At 35.8% G+C, this 18,639-nt stretch overlaps 1 protein-coding gene and 1 long non-coding RNA gene across 2 annotated transcripts in view; one reads left to right on the forward strand and one right to left on the reverse strand.

Moving 5' to 3' along the window:
- LOC306857010 (inositol 1,4,5-trisphosphate-gated calcium channel ITPR1-like) overlaps window positions 1-18,639 on the forward strand; it is a 132,872-nt gene that overhangs the window by 70,480 nt on the left and 43,753 nt on the right. Inside the window, exons 41-44 of the mRNA XM_079396627.1 lie at window positions 2,230-2,265; window positions 4,181-4,228; window positions 6,556-6,685; window positions 8,252-8,439. Of these exons, the coding sequence (XP_079252753.1) occupies window positions 2,230-2,265; window positions 4,181-4,228; window positions 6,556-6,685; window positions 8,252-8,439 (402 nt within the window). The remainder of the gene's footprint in view (window positions 1-2,229; window positions 2,266-4,180; window positions 4,229-6,555; window positions 6,686-8,251; window positions 8,440-18,639) is intronic.
- LOC306857011 lies at window positions 13,035-13,848 on the reverse strand. The gene is made up of 3 exons (XR_013783063.1): window positions 13,772-13,848; window positions 13,238-13,354; window positions 13,035-13,066 (listed from the first exon to the last, which is right to left on the reverse strand). It is a non-coding gene; the product is annotated as an uncharacterized lncRNA (long non-coding RNA).

The raw sequence follows: 18,639 nt of genomic DNA on the forward strand, positions 1-18,639 counted from the left end.
TTCTTTGTGCAGAATGGTTCCAGACAACATGCTCAAATTTTCCTCTTTGCATCCTTTTGAAGCAAATGTTTATGATATCAAATGGCACTGAGTGTTTATGCTATCTGCTATCTGTTTATGCTAGCTATTTTTTATTTTTTTTTGGTTGATAGTACTATACTTACACTAGTCATCCTTTTCATTAGCTGGGTTTCCATCACCCTGTTTTAATGCGCATTTTGAAGTATCACATGAGAAACGAGTGATGGAAACGGCAAAATTCGAATAAAAATCCATTAATTCGCAAAAATGTTTTTACTTTCGCTTGAGGTGGTTTTTGACTTGTGCGAATAAATTCCTCCAAGCGCATCAAAAAAAGTCATGTGACTTTGCGCTATGAGACGGAACAACTTGACTAGCAGTGGACTGATCTCGTTCACAGCATCTGAAATGTTGTTATGGTTGTTCTGAAATGCCTGAGCAAAGTCTGTGATCAAAGTATTTCTATATAATTGTCTTACACGACTGCGTTCCCAAACAGCAGCATTCACCTCCGAAAGCAATGACAGCATTTATTGTGTTTTGTCTGCTCGCTCTGAGGCGCAAGTAATTTTTCATATATGAAAATTATTATATTCAGTAGCTTATCCTAGTTTTCTATAGGCTATTTAGTGCCAGTTTACCAGGAAGTGACGATTTTGTTCTCTTTGACTCGTTGGATGGAGACGAAAATATTTTATGCGATATTCCAATTTTGCACAAGTTAAATTCGCAACTTTGGATGGAAACCCGGCTACTGTCTCTGACGTGTCGTACAAGGAACTGTTTGCGTGCCGTGCATGTCGCCTGCTTTGCTCGTTCCTTTTTGCTCTTGCATGACTTTAACTTTTTGATTTTCTGTGTCTTTTCTTGTCTTACCGATGCACCAATAATTGTGGAAATACTTAGCCACTCAAATGTTGTGACAGGACCAAATAAGTTGCACATACCTTTTTGAAAATCACAAAAAACACTTTTTTTTTTTCCACACCCAACTTGGTAACACTTAAAGGGGACCTAACACACACAGTTTCACCCAATCTCATGTCTTGAGTACCTATAGAGTAGTACTGCATCCTTCATATCTCCAAAAAGTCTTTAGTTTTATCATATTAATAAAAGAAAGATACAGCTTTACGATTCTCTCCGGAAAAAGCCGAGCTCCTGGAGGCGTGCCGTGGGTGGAGCTAAAGAGTGACGAGCACTTGAGCACCGATCGCCAACAAAACACAGACATTTGATGCCGTTTCACTTACCATCTGCAGTTCTGAATCATGACTGGGATCTTTTATAGCTGGGACTGCTCCATCTTTCAGTATTAAACGATGTGCAAATCCAGTGTCGAACAGGGCCTTGTTTATAAAACGTTCGTCATCAAAACTCTTGAGAAACTCCATTGCTGCCCCGGAAAAACAAACTGCATCCGCTGTTCACGTAACGGTGGGTTCTTTTAGGAAGCTGAACAAGGTTATCTTTCCCTCACAACCAAAAACACACTTCTTTAGAGACATTCTTCCCGAGTGAGTCCCGTGCAGTGCAGCTGGATGATGGATGAAGCTCTTGCTCCAGTCGATGCGTGCACGGGCGCGTTCTTCTGGGGGAAATGCCCATATATGGAGTTTCACCATCATTTACGTCAGCAGGAACCACGATTGAAAAACACTCCGAAACTTGTACGAACCCGGAAATGAGATTTTTTTGCACAGAAATTCTCTGTTATACGTCCAAATTGTTTTTTTTGAAACTTTGTCCATGCTTGGCATGAGAATCCAACTCTTTAACAGTGTAAACAACTCTGAATGCATGAAACAGCATTACCCCCCCTTTAAGAGTAAAGTTCTTTTCTGCCAAGTCACGGCTTGAGAATGCATTACACAACTGCTTGAGATTCGGTATTGAAGCCTTTTATCAATTATAGTACGTTTGCGTGCACATTTTAGCCCATTTTCCCATTTTGATGACCCTTTTTGATAAGAACCCGACATGTAGGCTGACCTGCTGAGGTCAATCAACCCTATGCTGGCATAGATGAATGTGCAGCCTTCCCAATCTGCAGACGCTTAAGTATAGGAAAATCTATTCTCTCAGGCTGGTTATTTCTGATGGATCTGATGCACGCTGCATTAACGAGTTTGTAAGGGCATTAACACGTTCTAGCAATGCAAGAGACTAATCTGCATTAACTAACTCATGACTTTTTATCTCCATTAGCTTGCACCCCCACCAGAACCAGAGGTCCCAGCAGAGGTGTGTCCAACACACATTCACCCTCCCTGCCAACCTTGGGCTGGGATGTGGGAGTATGGGTTGTTGCAGTCAGTAGTTGATCGTCTCATACCATGTCCTTGCCTCATTGCATTGCAATAGCCTCTTTATCTATGCTTTGAGTCATCTCTGCCCATGCAAATGGGAAAACAAAGCCCCACGCCGGCACACACCACACTTAGATCTTTCCTCTTAGATCGGTTTCCCCCCTTGGTGTGGAAATATACCAATAAGCTGACCTGTTTTTGGTCTTGCTGATTAGTGATTGGGATCTGGACGTCAAAACCCATTCATTTTCTCCATTGAGAGGTTACCTGATAACAAATGACTTTTCAAAAGAAGCATACCATGTGCTCTGAGATATATGCTTCTGTAGAAGTCGGGATTTGTATGATCTCAACTTTTCAGCTTTTTTTCTCTCTAGATTTCAACAGTTTTATTTTTAAACCGTGTTTACTATCCAAATTCTAGATTCAATTCTGAGGAAGGATTAAAGTTGATTTTATTATGGCAACAAAAAACGCGCTCAGAGAATTCAACACATTGACCTACCACTCCCATGAGACACTGCAAATAATGAAGTAAATGAGTTTTCCTACACTTTCTAGCAACTTGTATATTTGTTTTTGAATATTTTACTTTAATAATTGGTATGTTGAATTTAATAATAATTGTAATTGCTATAATTATATTATGTTGTTGTTGTTATATAACAATAAATCACGAATGACTTTAAGTCAGTAGTTTTATATTTGATTGCCATGTCTGTCATTCACTGTGCTTCATGGGATGTGTGTAGTTCACCCAAAAAGGAAAATTTTCCAAACATGAGTTTCTTTCTTTTATTTATTTTCTATATTTTTGATCCAAATCAAAGTTTACTAACTTTCAAATTTCAGGTTGAATCCTAAAGAAAGATCCTCTATGGATCCCCAATCAGAAAAGTTGCTATTGCAACAAGAACAGCTAAATTACAACTAATAATATTAATATTTTTGACTTTTTTCTGACTTTACAAAATTTTTGAAGTTTTTCATTCGTTCTGTGAACTAGGTGGATTGGTTTATGACTTCAGATCCTTTCTTCAATACATTTATTTATTTATTTTTTGAAATTCCTGTGGAGAAACTGAATGAGGAAGAAACCTTCTGACACAAAGGCTGCAGAAAAGTGGCTTGTCCTATTTTACATTTTGCATGTACCCACATACTGTATATCCATGTGTACAGTATGATAGAGAGGGAGAAGAAAGGACGAAAAGCACACCTACTGCTTTTCCAAGGCAGCTGAGGGCATGGGCCGCAGTGTGTGTCGAGGACACAGGATCCATTACATAATCTGGATAAAAGTTTTCTCTCGCTCTCATTCCTCTCTCTCATGGCTTACGTTTCTAGCTTTGGCGCCCTGTGCGGTGCTTATGTAATTAACATGGTTTCATTCCCGCTCTTTCCGCTGTAGACGCACAACTGCGGTCCGACATAAAACAGATGGCCTGTAGAATAGGTTAGCGGAGATTGATGCTGTCAAACAACAGAGTTTGTATTCATTAAAGGGCAGGGGATTCAAAAACAAATAATATGAAATGCATTATTTATTAGTTTTCCTGTTTTACACCCTTTCCTGCTTCCTTTTAGGGATTATTTTAGGGCTTTATGGATAAACTGAAGCTCATGCTCCCCTGCTCTGCATGTTCCTCAGCGCCTGTCTGCTCCCAAACACACACACACACACACACACACACACCAAGCCTCTCATTTAACTGCATGATGTAATCTGCCCCACTTTTTTGTGCATGTCTAAATAGTGACTAATGTTCTCAGTCTTGATCCCTTTCTTTTTTTTATGCTTCTCATTTTTCTTCCCTCCTTTTTGCTTTCTGCTAACTCGCGTCACTCAGGAGCTTGATCCAAACCAGCCTCAGAAGCAACTGGAGGATCAGAGAAGGGTAGGTAAAGAAACGGGGCACGGGACGCACACCCTGGCCACCGCTTGAGTCGCCCATTCACAAACTCGCCCTGTTCACACCCTCCTGTCTGATCCAAATGGGTGGAGGTTTCTCTGGATGACTATTTGCTCTTTAGGTTTGAAGGAGGCTATTGATCTGTGGTGATTAACAATCACCTTGATGTTGTGATTGTGTGTGTGTTTCCACGGACTCGGGTTCGGGGTGTTTCGAGTGAGCAGTTGAGTTTGTTTTTAACTGTGTAATCACTGAATTAGGATTAGTCTTAAATGGTGTGGTGTCTTGAATCCAAGGCCTCTGGTATTATGAGGTCAGATAAGGAAAGGGATCTAGCGTTATCAGATTCTGTCTTCCTTTCTGACCTCTTTCTGACCGAACTAATCAAATGTAACAGGACGAGGTTGGGATTGATCTTGAGGAGCTGAGTGGCGTCCCACAAAGGAAATTAATTCGGTAACACCTTCCTTGAAGCCTGTTTATGTAACACATTATTGAGAATTTCAATATAATTTATTACATATTACACCTTTAGATAGTAATAATATACTGTGTAACATATACATAGTTACACCTTTGCTAAGTGAGCACTCAAAGTTTATTGTGAGTTATGCTCTTTAAAGGTGTAGTAAGTATTATTATGAAGCAGAATAAGCAATTTAGCATTTTAAATACGCTATCATTCAAAATTTTGGTTAAGATTAGTCTGCACAGTAAAAACTGTAATATTGTAAGTATAACAGTTTAAGATAACTGTTTTCTATTGTAGTTTTGTGTGTTTTTTTTTTTAAAAGCCTCATTTCTATGGTGCTCAAGAAATATTTCTTATTATGAATGCTGCTCATTTTGTTTTTTTATGGGAAAATATTTTTTAGGACTGAATAGAAAGTTAAAGGGAAATGTCTTTTAGAGGCTTGTTTTAATTTATTTCTATTATATTAATTAAAAATACTTTATATGTCTTTACTATCACTCTTGATCAATTTAACACATTCTTCCTGAATTAAACTATTAATAATAACTATTAAAGAAAATCTAACTGACCCCAAACAAGAACAATAAACAGGTTTCAAGTTAAAAGGGTCATGACATGGATTTTTTCATTTTAGTATGTTCCTTGAGGTTTACTTATAACGTTAATAAAAAAAATTAGCAGAAAAATCATTTTCAACCCTCATTCTGCCCCTCTTTCTGAAACGACCTGATTTTAAGGGGCGTGTCCTTTAAGTCTTCTCAGTAATCAGCCACTGTTGTGATTGGCTAACGTCATTGCATGGGAAACTGTATCAGCGCCTCCTCACTATTGCATGTGAGTGTTTTGACAACATAATCAAAATAAAACGGTCATTTCCAGACAAAGCATTATGAAATCATTTACTTACGGTTTGTGATGCAGCTGCAGTCAGATCTAGTTCCGCTTCATCTTTCAACAAATGTTTCTTTGTGAACTCTCCATGACATTGTGCCTCGTTTACAAAAACAAATGCTCCGACCAATCCTCAGACACGATGTGGGTTGCAATTAAAATTAAACTATCCACTTGTTACTTATGCTGGGATCCTTCTGATATCTGTACAAAGACGCAAACAAGTTTTTTAAACCAAATGCGTCAAAACGAACGTTCTTCCACTCCATTTGTCCTGACGACAGACTCGAACGCGCATCTGTATACTGTATCCAGTGTAAACGAGATGCGGCAGTGAATGTAAATTCGATTTGCTTTTGACGCGACATTCAGCGTGATCAAGTGTCAGGCTTTAAACAGCTGAACGCCAGTGGGCGGGGCCTATGGTGAGAAGACAACAATTTGTCGATGTCTTGCTCTGGAGGCAGTGTTTATGCAAACGACTGCACCCAGGTGATGTCACCTTGTCCCTCGGACCCAAAACGAGCCGTTTTTAGAGCTTGATTAAATAAATGCTTTGTTTATAATGAGGATGTTTTAAGCTATGAAACTTGCAGGATTTTTAACAGTACAAAGACCTCTTATATGCCAAAAGATCAAAGCAAATTTGATTTCTCTTGTCATGACCCCTTTAAATGTTGAAAAACTCTGTTTCTCATTGACCAGCTGTGGAAGGATACGTATGTGTATTTCACCATTAAAAAAGATACAATATAATGTCTCAAATCTGTATGAAAAAATCAGCAACCACATTCATATCAAAATCTGTGTGTGTTTTCATAATTTATTTCTTGATTTTCAAATCCACCATTTGATGATATCGGTCATGGTGGCACACTGATGTTCGATATTGATGATGTATGTCATGAAGCCCCTCTTGTGACTCCGCCCCCTTGCCTGTTGTCAGGGTGAAGCTTTGAGGCAAGTCCTGGTGAACCGTTACTATGACAACTTCAAGCCGGGAGGCAGGCGAGACAGTTTGACCAATTTCAGCAACGGGCCACTCGCCCCCGGCGGGCAGACCAAGACTCCTGCAGGTTTGTGCAGCACCTCAAGTTTCTTATAATAGATGATGCAAGCTGACCTTTTCAAACATAGACACCAACTTCTTTTTATAATACCCCGTTGCTAAAGATGACTCCCTCCCCGACCAATTTCTTCTTTATGCTATGTGTCCTATATATTCAGAGCCATCGCTGTTGCCAGGCGACAAGAATGTGGCACCTGCACTTCCTGTGTGAATAGCCTCCAGAAGAACCTTCTTAAGAAAGTCTAGCGAACGTGTTAAAGCGGATATCTCTTTAGGGGAAACTGACTGCAGATGATAGGAAAATTTGATCAAACTTTGACCCAAACGTACCACAAAGGTCATTTGTTTGGTCATTTATTGACTACCTGTCTTTAGATTTTATGTCAAATTAGTGCAACATCTCATCAAAAAGGCTTGCTCAAGTTCTCAAAACTAATTACAGTTGAGATTTGGTCATGAATTGGTTTGATTTTATTTGATATTTGAACTGAAAAAGGGCTGCCATTATATTAGAAATGGACTTGTATTTGGACAAAATTATAATAATTTTAATTGATTATTTAGTTCTCTAATTAATGAAGTACATTTTCAGTGAATGTGTGTACATGCACATTAAAATTCTAACTAATATCAAAATAGTGTCTTATGATATGCACTGAATGCATTGAACTGAATAAGCTAATATTCCAGTCCCTGGTAAGATTTTTTATAAAAGAAGTCTCTCATATTCTAATCTAAAATACAGTAAAACCATTTATAAAAATAAATAATAATAATGTTAAACATTAGACATTCAAATATTAAAGTGTATGTTTTTAAATCAATGTTTTTAAATAATTTTTCATTATTACACAATTTATTCCTGTGATAGCTAAGCAAAAGTTTCATATGCTGATTTCAATTATATTAAACGTTTAACTCGTTACAGTCAATGTCAAAAACAGTTGTGCTACTTGATGTATTTGTGAAAGGGGAAGGGAAGTGGTGTGTGGCCAAGTTTGGTGACCCATACTCGGAATTTGTGCTCTGCATTTAACCCATCCAAGTGTACACACAGTAGTGAACATACACCCAGAGCAGTGGGCAGCCAATGCTGCGGTGCCCGGGGAGAAGTTGGGGGTTCGGTGCCTTGCTCAAGGGTCTCACCTCAGTCGTGGTATTGAGGGTGGAGGGAGTGTTGGTTATTCACTTCCCCACCTACACTCCCTGCTGGACCCGAGACTCGACCCCAAGACCTTCGGGTTACAAGTTCAACTCTCTATCCATTAGGCCACGACTGTGCCTTTTTTTTAAAATTATTTTTTTATTTAGTTTATTTTTTTAAGGGAAAGTGGAACTGCAATATGTTGTTTTTGCTGGATTTTTTGATGAAGAAAAAGTTCAAAAGAACAGAATTTATTTACAATGGAAAGCTTTTGTAGCATCAGACATTTCTTTACTGTCACTTTTGATTAATTCAGTTAATTGCAAAATATAAAATATATATATATATTTTTTTTTAAATTACCCTCTCTTGAAACTTTTGAACTGTGGTATGCATATAATATTTATATTTATTATTCTTTATTCCCAGGAGGTGGTGGAGGATCAGTGGGCAGTCGAGGGGAGATTAGCCTGGCAGAAGTGCAGTGTCATCTGGACAGAGAAGGGGCATCTGACCTGGTCATTGACCTCATCATGAATGCCACGAGTGACCGAATCTTCCAGGAAAGCATCCTGCTGGCCATCGCTCTGCTGGAGGGAGGGAACCCTGTCATACAGGTGAGATCAGCTGGGGGTTGAGGGGTTGTTTTTATGACTTTTGAACCTCTCATGTCATGTGCAAACCTGCAGTGAATTCAGATCCTGTAGTAAACAATGATTGTGGCACAGTGTGTCAGCTGATCCAGGGCAGATGTGATAAAATCAACAGTATACATGAGTCATGACAGAGCTAATTGCCACATGAACTAAAGCATATCCAGAACCTTTATCTGAATTGGTGTTTTGATGCAAGGTGGGGTTTTTGCATATCTCATCTCTGTGTAGGAAAGCCGTGTCCTTTCCTTTGAAATGCAGGACAGCCTCCCTTGGTGCAAAACAGGAAGAGGGAAGGAGAGCATGTATTGAATTGAGATAAGAAAACACTAATAAGGCCGCTGCAGGCGGGACAGATAGCTCAGGTCTCTGAGGAGTCAGTGGGTAAATTGAAGAAAACAGAAAGTGCAGAGAGAGAGGAACTAAAGGAATGGATGGAGGCCAAGGCTGTTTTCAAGAATAGCAACTTTCTACTTAATGAATATATTTATGGTAGGTTAAATGACTAAAAATAGACATTATTAGTTAGTACAGTATTGTACTATAGTATCACATGACCTCATGTTTGTGACATGAACGCATGAAGCTGTATGTTTAAATAATAGGTGTCTATATATCATCTTGGCAACAAAAATGGGTATTTTTCATTTTTTATGTGTTTTTTTTTTGTCTTCATATTTGGCTGTTTTGTTTTGTTTTTGTAGGAACCTGATAAAAATGTTAATTTAAAAGAAAAAAATCTTTTAAAAATTGCAGACGGACTTCAAGGTTTTAGTCATTTTTGTGTTGATGATGCTGTTGATGGTTTTGCCACTTTTAGTAGTTTTTTTTTTAGTGTCTATATTGTTTATTTTAGTTTTAGGTTTAGTTTTTCTGCTACATCAAGTTTAACTAAATTAAAATGATAAAAGTTAAAGTTTTTATATACTTTATTTCTTTTATTTCATTTATTTAAAAGTGTGTGTGTGTACAGTGTGTGCTGTCAATCGATAAAAAAATTGAATCGCGTTAATCATGAACTGTGATTAATCACGATTAATCGCAAATTAAAAATACTAGGATTTACCTGTAAATTTTATGCATACAGAAAATGTGCATAAAACCACTGTATATTACAGTATTAGTATTAGTCTTATAGTAATATGTTAATCAGTGACACTAAGGCAAAGCGAGCACTCAGATCGTCAACTGGAGGCGGTCCAGTTCAGAGCAGGGCCACACGTCACCGTCTGCAGTCACACAGCCAGGGTTTTGCAGGTGCAGTGCGGTTGCTATGGCAACCTGGCAACTGGCTAGCCTCAATGCAAGGTTGTTCGCGGACAGGGAGGGTGATGCGTGGCGGCAGAGGCAGTCAGTGTCAAAGAAGAGATTGCTGCTCCGATTGTAGAGCAATTAGATGTCCCGGCCTGGCAGGGCTGGGTTCTGGGCTCATGCATGTGTTTTGCGTGGGTGCTTTTGTAAATAGGCTCGTTGCATAATCAGCCCTGTTATTAGCATAGGCATTCTACTTGATGATACTCCGGCTTCCCAACAGGCACACGTTCACATGACTGCATTACATAAGCCAAGCCTGTGGTGAATAATGTAGAAAACACTCTTGACAACTCCGCGTCTGTGCTAACTGGGTTATTATGTGCTTTTGTGATTAAGAGACACAAAAAGAGAGGAAAGTGATTTAGAGGGACAGATACAGGTACACACAAAGAGATAAAAGTGTCCATAATGAAGTGAAATGTTGTGTTCTCATTATCATGACAATGTGGCACCTTTGTTTACCTTATAAAGGCTCACAAAATCTCATACATACACTGTAAAACTTTTCGTTGTAAATTTACAGTAAAATACTGGCAGCTGGGTTGCCAGCCACATACTGTATTTTTACAGTACTACTACTGTACACAACATTTACAGTTCTGTACTGTATTTACGAAATACAGTATTATACTGTTATATAACTTTTTTTTACAGTATTACACTGTGCTCTTTACAGGGAATACTGTAAATCCTGCTTTTATTTCAGTACTCTTGGATTTACAAAATTAAAAATATACTTTTTCATAACAGTATTCACAAAAAAATAGAGAAAATAATATTTTCTGAGTTTTAAAACATTTTATTTATTTTAAAGAAAAGACCAGGCAATTGCCTTATATGAATTTACTGGCTGAAATGCCAGCTGTAGTTTTTTTTTTTCCTTTTTCTTTTAAATATAAAACATGTAAAATGCAATTAACAATTAGCAAGTAATTCAAAATACAGTAATCTTATTTACTTTTAAAGAATGGAAAGGTTTTTCAGAAATATATTTTTTAAAAGTCTTTCAGAAGAGAGGAAACCTGTGGGTTTACAGTACTGTTCTCTTTTTACACAACATGTCCAGTCTTCTTGTAAGTCACTTTTCCTTTCTTGGTTTTTGATGCACATTCAGGGTTGATGTTGAGAAAGCATCTAAAAGACAGAAAAGAAAAAAAGTGAACATTATGTATATGTCTAATAATATATATATATATATATATATATATATATATATATATATATATATATATATATATATATATATATATATATATATATATATATATATATATATATACACACACAGCATCTCACAGAAGTGAGTTCTGTGAGACAGCACAGAGAATTGCAACACTTACGATGTGATTACATGACTACATGATAATGTTAAATATGCAATATGTCATTCAGCTCTTTAATCAACTGTATAAAATATTTTTTAAAATATACTTAAGTACTTTACAAATACTGTCAAAACAAGTTAGTGACAATTCACTCTATCATATATATATCAATGGCAAATATGCTAACCTCAGTCGCAAGGGTGCATGCCACCTCTGCCTGATACTGGAGGTTGAAATCATACAATAATACAAACAGCACTGCAAGGCCAGAGACAAAGTTGGGCTGCTCAACATTTACCGCTGGTTGCTTAGAGATTGACCTGAAAATAAAAAAAGAAAGAAAATACTTCAAATAAACTATTGTGGGTTCCATTGCAGTTCTGTTTAGTTGTCTATACATAGTTCAACTCAACATAACTATTAAACTAAATCTGAAATATGTGCAGGGAAATCCCATTTACAGGGTTCACAACTATAGCTGTGAACTGCATAATAATAGTATCTCATGAATGCACAGTCGAGCACAAAAGACCAATGTCAGTGTCAGGATTTTCATTAAACAATATTGCATTCACTTGGAATACATGACATGTTGCATGTGAACATTCTGTGATACTATTGTATCTTGATGCTGGTCACTATCACTGCCATTATATGGACAAGCGTGAGCAGGCTTTTTTTTTTAAATTTGTATTATTCTCCTTTAGTGGTCCAAAAAACAAAGAAGGTCATAGGGCATTAGAACAACACCAGGGTGCATGGAAGCATATGGGTAGCAAAATTCAATTGAAATGCAATACGTAAAATGGTGATATATTTCAATTTACATTTTCTTATACATATGTGCAATATTTAGTGCACATATGTATTTTATTGTATATCACATAAATTTTATTTAAATTATAAAATTTACATTTGCCATTTCCTACACTAGTTTTAATACACAAATTAAAAACATATTTTAATGCTTTATAAGTTGCAAAATGGAAATTAAAATGTATTACCCAAATTGATTAGATGTTTAACATGTCCAAGCAAAAACTGTTTTTACATCATAATACCACATGATAATTGTAATTTCAGAATGCATTCTGATCCAAAGGTGCAGTAAAAAGGTAGAAAAATTGTAATTTAAAATATCTTTTATTTTTCTTAAATGCATTGACACTTATATATAAGACGTTTCAATTGCATTTTCATTTAATACCCCATGCATTCGAAATGTATTTGAAAATGCAACACACCCCCGACCTGTCAATCTTTAGGCTACATCAAGGCTGGGCTTGGCAACAGGATGCACAATTGTAGAAAATATCATATGTAAATTATATAACTGAATTTCCATTTTCATTTTGCACTAAACTTTGCACATATTTAGGGTAAAATGTCAATTAAAATACAGAAATGCATTGCCATTTTGCATATTACTAACTGAATTTGAAATTATTTCAAACTGAATTTTGCTACCCATATGCTTCCATAGCGTTAATGATGACTTAATGTTCATTTTAGGTACTAAACCTTTACTGTTTACTTACCAAGAATTATAGGTTGTGTTCTCTGGCAAATGTAGACACTGCTGGACATCAGATTGAGTGCTGAATACCTGAAACAATTTTTAAGAAGACAGCACAACCATCACTAACAGAACCAAGACATAACAAATCACATTTATTTGCAACATGCTTTAAGTAATCTCTACTTACATCTGCTTGAAGGGTAAGGCCATCTAATTTCTGCAAGTGTGGGAGCAGCTGTAGGACCATGGAAGACATGGAAGCAATCAGGAATACTACTTTTGAAATAAGCATTAGGAACATGACTATGGATTTTCATGTGCTGGCAAAATTATAACACATTAAAAAGCACGATCATAGAACTGACATTTTTTAACATGGACTACAAATGGGAAGCGCTTACATTAGCACCGGATCTTCATCAGATTGTTCAGCCTGAAAAATAATAATAATAAAAAAATAATAATCAGAAGCAGGTCATGTGAATGTGTGCGTCTTATTTGCTATTTAAGTTGTTTTTGATTGTTGGATTAAAGGAAGGTGTGCATAAACATCTTAAAAGGGATAGTTCACTTTGAAATTAAAATTTGGTATCTATCAGCTTACCCCAAGGGCATCCAAGATGTAGGTGTCTTTTTTTCTTCAGTAGATCCAATTTTGATATGTTTAGGTCAAATCGTTCTAGCTTGTCAGTCATATAATGGCAGGTATAGGTCACTGTCTCTATAAGAGGGAAAAAGAACATGCACAGAGAAATCCAAATTAAACAATTCCCCATCGTAACTACACGTCGATGGCCTAAGACACGAAACGAGCGGTTTGTGTGAGAAAATGAACAGTATTTATACAGTTTTTTACCTCTTGTACACAACCATGTCCAAGTGATCTGAGTGCGCGCACGCATCCGGTGTGTGACGTGTGTGTGCGCGCTCTGGCTTAGTCCGCAAAAATAACTTTATTGCACAAATAATTAGAAAGTTATTGAACGCGGAAATATGTGAATGTTGTGAATGTGCGAATATAAAACCAATTTACCCAAGTGAATTGCTAACTCGGGATTTAAGTTAAGTTTAACGTTCCCAAAATCAAACCATGCGTGGAAACAATGTAGAAATGTGAATGAAAAAAAGACAAGCTTACCGTATCGATACTTAGTCGAACATTAATCCATCTTCTCATGCTCCAGTCGATTAGCATCATCTCAGGCACAGGTTAGATGATTCAGATGACAAATTATCTCCGTGTCTGCTCAGGCAGCGTCGTCCATTGTTTGCTGCGTCACAGGCACTAACGCTTGAAACGCGAAACGAAGCTCACAAAGCTTATCTACGCACAGATTCACAAACCACTGGCTTATCTTAATAACGCGAATAATTATTTTGTTCAATTAATTCCCGCTGACAAATCTAGTTTGCCTGTAATACACTGTTCACATTTCTTCTTCTTTGGAGATCACATCACATTTGAATTGAGCGCGAAATAAATATATCCCACAATGCAATGCGTTTACAGTATGGTACTGTATTACAAATTTAGCGGGCTGAAAACAGAAAACTTCTGTATATTTACAGACATTCTGTAAAATATACAGAATGCTACTGTTTTATAAAAATACAGTATAATACTGTTAGAAAATGCCTGTAAATTTACAGTAAAGTTTTACAGTGTACAAAACTTGTCAAGAACGTGTGGGTCATATTTAACCTCAAAATTACATTTAAAACAAGTCAAATAATTATTCTGCAAGAACATGAAACCTATATTTAGGAATATTTGTACAATTATTCAAGTTGTTCTAAAATAGTTTTCCAAACCTATGTCAGTTTCTTTCTTTAGCTGAAGATCTATCTATCTATTACTGTTTTCAGTTGTGATTTTAAAACAATATATACTATATATATTAATAAATTGTACTCAGACAGTGCACTGTCTTTGTAAATTTAAATATCATATGATATAATTATTTTAATACTACCAAATAATAAAACATTACTATAATATAATATAATAGTTAGTAGTAGTTAGTAAGGTAATTGTTAAGTTTAGGTGTTGGGTAGGATTAAGAATGTAGAATATGGTCATGCAGAATATGTGCTTTATAAGTGCTAATAAACAGCCAATATGATAATAATATACATGCTAATAAGCAACTATAACTGTTAATAGTGAGAATTTTTTCCCTAAAGTGTTACCATATATATAAACTGTACTGTAATAGGTTTCTTATCTATTTAATTTGATTTTGGGTGTAATTTTGGTCTAGAGATGTTGCAGAATGAAGTGAATCTGGAGTTTAGGAACTTGCAAATACATTTCGGTCCCACTTTATATTAAGTGGCCTTAATTATTTTGATGTACTTGCATAAAAAAATATGTACAATGTACTTATTGTGTTCATATTGTATTGCAAAACACTTTTGTTGCTATTGAGGTGGGATACGGATAAGGTTAGGAACAGGTTTGGTGGTTTGGGTGGGTTAAGGTGTAAGGGATGGGTCAACAGTGTAATTATAAATGTGATTACAGAAATTACATACAGATGTAATTACATGCAGGTATTTAAAAAAATATATATATATAAGTACAATGTTAAAACATGTATGTACACAAGAAGTGCATTGTACCAAATAATTACTTTAAATGTGTGTACATAGTAGTTAAGGCCACTTAATATAAAGTGGGACCTAGATTTCTGTTTGGAATAGAGACTGAAATTGTATAAACAATTTCAGTCTCTATCCCAGACAGAAATTTGTTTGGAGAAATAGAAAATGTAAAAAAGAAATGAATAAAATTAAGACCACAATATAATAATAATGAATAAATGAGAAATTAAATGAACAAATAGACATAATAAAGAGCTTTAGGTAGGATACAATGATAATTTACTGTGCATACAATCAGTATGAAGATATTACAACATATATAGTCATAATCTGTAAACACCACTGTTTTTACATTACAGTAATCAGAATGATATTTTTCACATTATGATAATAAGAATTGAGGATGGAAATGTGCATAAATTCAATTGAAATAATTTTACAAAGCATAACAAATCTATGATGGTTTTTAAATAGGCTCTTTTTTCTATCTTTAATTCCCGATAATGTGTTACAAACCTGTTGCGCTTGTCAGCGTCAACCTCAGTGCGTTGGGTTAGATTGGTTAAGCATTCTTGCAGCGCTAAAAGGGTTTTGTGGATAACCTGCATGACACATTTGCAGCCGGTTTGCAGAGTCATTTGGTTGTCTTTTGAAGGATGTGAAGAAACCACATGAAAGAAGGAGAGAACTAGGGGGTAGTCTGCACTTTAAACGTGTATATGTGTGTGTGCGGGGTAACATTCTCTAGTGTTAACAGGGGAATTACTGAGTATACTCATTGTAAATCTGCTTCTTTTAAGAGGATTTATTCTGCTGTCCTCTGCTACACCTTTCTCAGTAATTGCTCTGGGTTTGCAAGTTCCTAAACTCCAGATTCACTTCATCCTACATCTCCAGGCCAAAATTACACCCAAAATCAAATTAAATAGATAAGAAACCTATTAAAGTACAGTTTATATATATGGTAACACTTCAGTATAGGGAACCATTCTCACTATTAATTAGTTGCTTATTACCATGTATATTATTAACATATTGGCTGTTTATTAGTACTTATAAAGCACATATTCTGCATGACAATGTTCTACATACCTAGCATCCCTACATCTAACACCTAAACTTAACAAATACCTTAATAACTATTATTATATTATATTATATTACATAATTTATCAAATTATAATCAAAATAAATAAAGCCTTTTTATGATGTTTTTTATTTTGCATTGTGGTAGTATTATATTATATTAGATTAATGTTTTATTATTTTATAGTATTAAAATAATTATATCAAATATTAATTAATTATTTAAAATAATTATATCATATGATATTTAAATTGGTAATTTGTTTCTGCATCATTGAAATATGTTGTTGTACTACATTTGAATAATTCTAATTTAAAAGTTAAAAATTATATTACAGTGAAGCGGGATATGCGTTAAACACACATACACAATTAAAATTAATGAAATTAAAATGATGAAAATAATGCCACAGTTAAAATATAGATATAATTCCTCAAATATGAATATCCCAAAATATGGGGGATTTAATTTTTACTTTTACTTTTTTATTTTGAGGTCAAAAGTGACCCAGGCATGTTTTCAGAAGATTTCAGATATGAAAGTATGGAGGTCGTTGGAGGTTTGCTAGATCAAATCTCAAGGGTGTTTTAAAATGTTAGTTAAGTCAGTGAGCGCATCATTGTCGCAGCATTGTCATGACATTGATAAAAAGAGCCGTGTGGTTGGATGACTGTACCGAGTGACCCGATATAGATAGAGAAGTGAAATGGTCCTAACAGCGAACCCTGGATTTGTGGATTTGTTTTTGACGTATTGTGCAGATTGAATGAAAATCAAAAAAGTGCAGGCAGATCAAGTAGTAATACTAAGCAAGGATTCTCTTGCTGATGTAAGTTCTTTGCTTACTGTAATGTGAGATATTTTGGTACAGGGTTTTTCAATCCTTGTTTATAGATGGTCAGGCAGGTTGATATTTGGCTTAATGCTGCAAAATAATTCCCATGAAAAGAAGAAAGATATCAACTTTAAAGCTCCTCATTAGAGCCATATAAGTGGTCTTTTGTGGCACTGTGTGAATCTGAAACATATCAGAGGATGAATCGCATTACTTGGCCTTGCATAATATGGCCTGGTTCATGAACAGAGAGGCATTTGTTTGGTCACTGCACAACAACACAAGCCATTTGCCCTCCACAATTTGTTTGTTTACAGAGGTATTCTGAGGTGGTCGTCAGGATAACACATGCTGTTACCAGGGAAAGGAAAAAAGAGGGATGCAATCTGAGGAGAGAGAGGTAATGGACTGAATAATAGGGAAGCAGATAGATTATGCAAAAGTTGAGGGCAGAGCAAGCGAAGCAGGCAGAGAGAACGGGGAAGTGTGTTGGTGAACACAAAGAGAAGTGCGACAGGGCACACCACACGCTGTCTAGCCTCCCCAACTTCCAGATCTGTGTGGAAATGCTTATCTGTATATGTGTGCACACTTGCTCATGGCTTTACCACATATCTAATACGGACCAGCTACACCAATGCAGTAAGAACAAGGGACTTTCCCAAACAGGATTATTGTGCAAGACTTCTTTTGCATGGACATGCCACTAAATTTAGTCGCTGTGCCCAAACTGACCTGTGCAGCGAGGTTTGTCTCGCTCCATTTAGGCCTTGCTGTTTGTTTTAGCAGTTGAAAAAACAGCTGTGATTGTGGAAAGGTTTGACAAGAGGACGTGACTCAAGTGCAAATCGTTTAATTTGTTATGGTGATATGTTGTTAAATGTGATGAATGAGTTGAGAGGCTGTCAAAAAGATATCGCAGTTTGTTTTTGTTCAGTATGATTTATACATTTATGAATGTACACTACTGTTCAAACATTTGAGGTCAGTAATATAATTTTGGTTTTCAAAGAAATGTATACTTATATTCCAAAAGTATGCTTTTAATTGATCAAAAGTGACAGTAAAGACTTTGACATAGTTCATGGAAATTCATTAAAGGTTCCTGAAAAATATACTGTATTTCCACAAAAATATTAAGCAGTGTGATTAAAATGCTGAAAATTCATCTTTGCCATCACACAAATAAATTAAATTTGAAAATATATTGAAATAGAAAAGTTATTTGAAATTGCAATATTTTACAATAATACTGTATTTTTTTTCCAAATAATCAAATAAATGCTGCCCTTGTGAGCATAAGTCATGTATTTAAAAAATAATAAATAAACACATTTAAATAAATACATTTTGCTGGTAGTGTAACAATAAACCAAAAACTGTTTTTTTTAAACGTTTGTGAGCACAGTGCTGATTTGTGCGCTATTTTTACCGCTCCAAAAGCCGCACCTGGTGGCAAAGAATGAATTTTCATTTTCAT

The sequence above is a fragment of the Barbus barbus genome (genome assembly GCF_936440315.1).
Source record: "Barbus barbus genome assembly, chromosome: 37".
Lineage (NCBI taxonomy): Eukaryota > Metazoa > Chordata > Actinopteri > Cypriniformes > Cyprinidae > Barbus > Barbus barbus.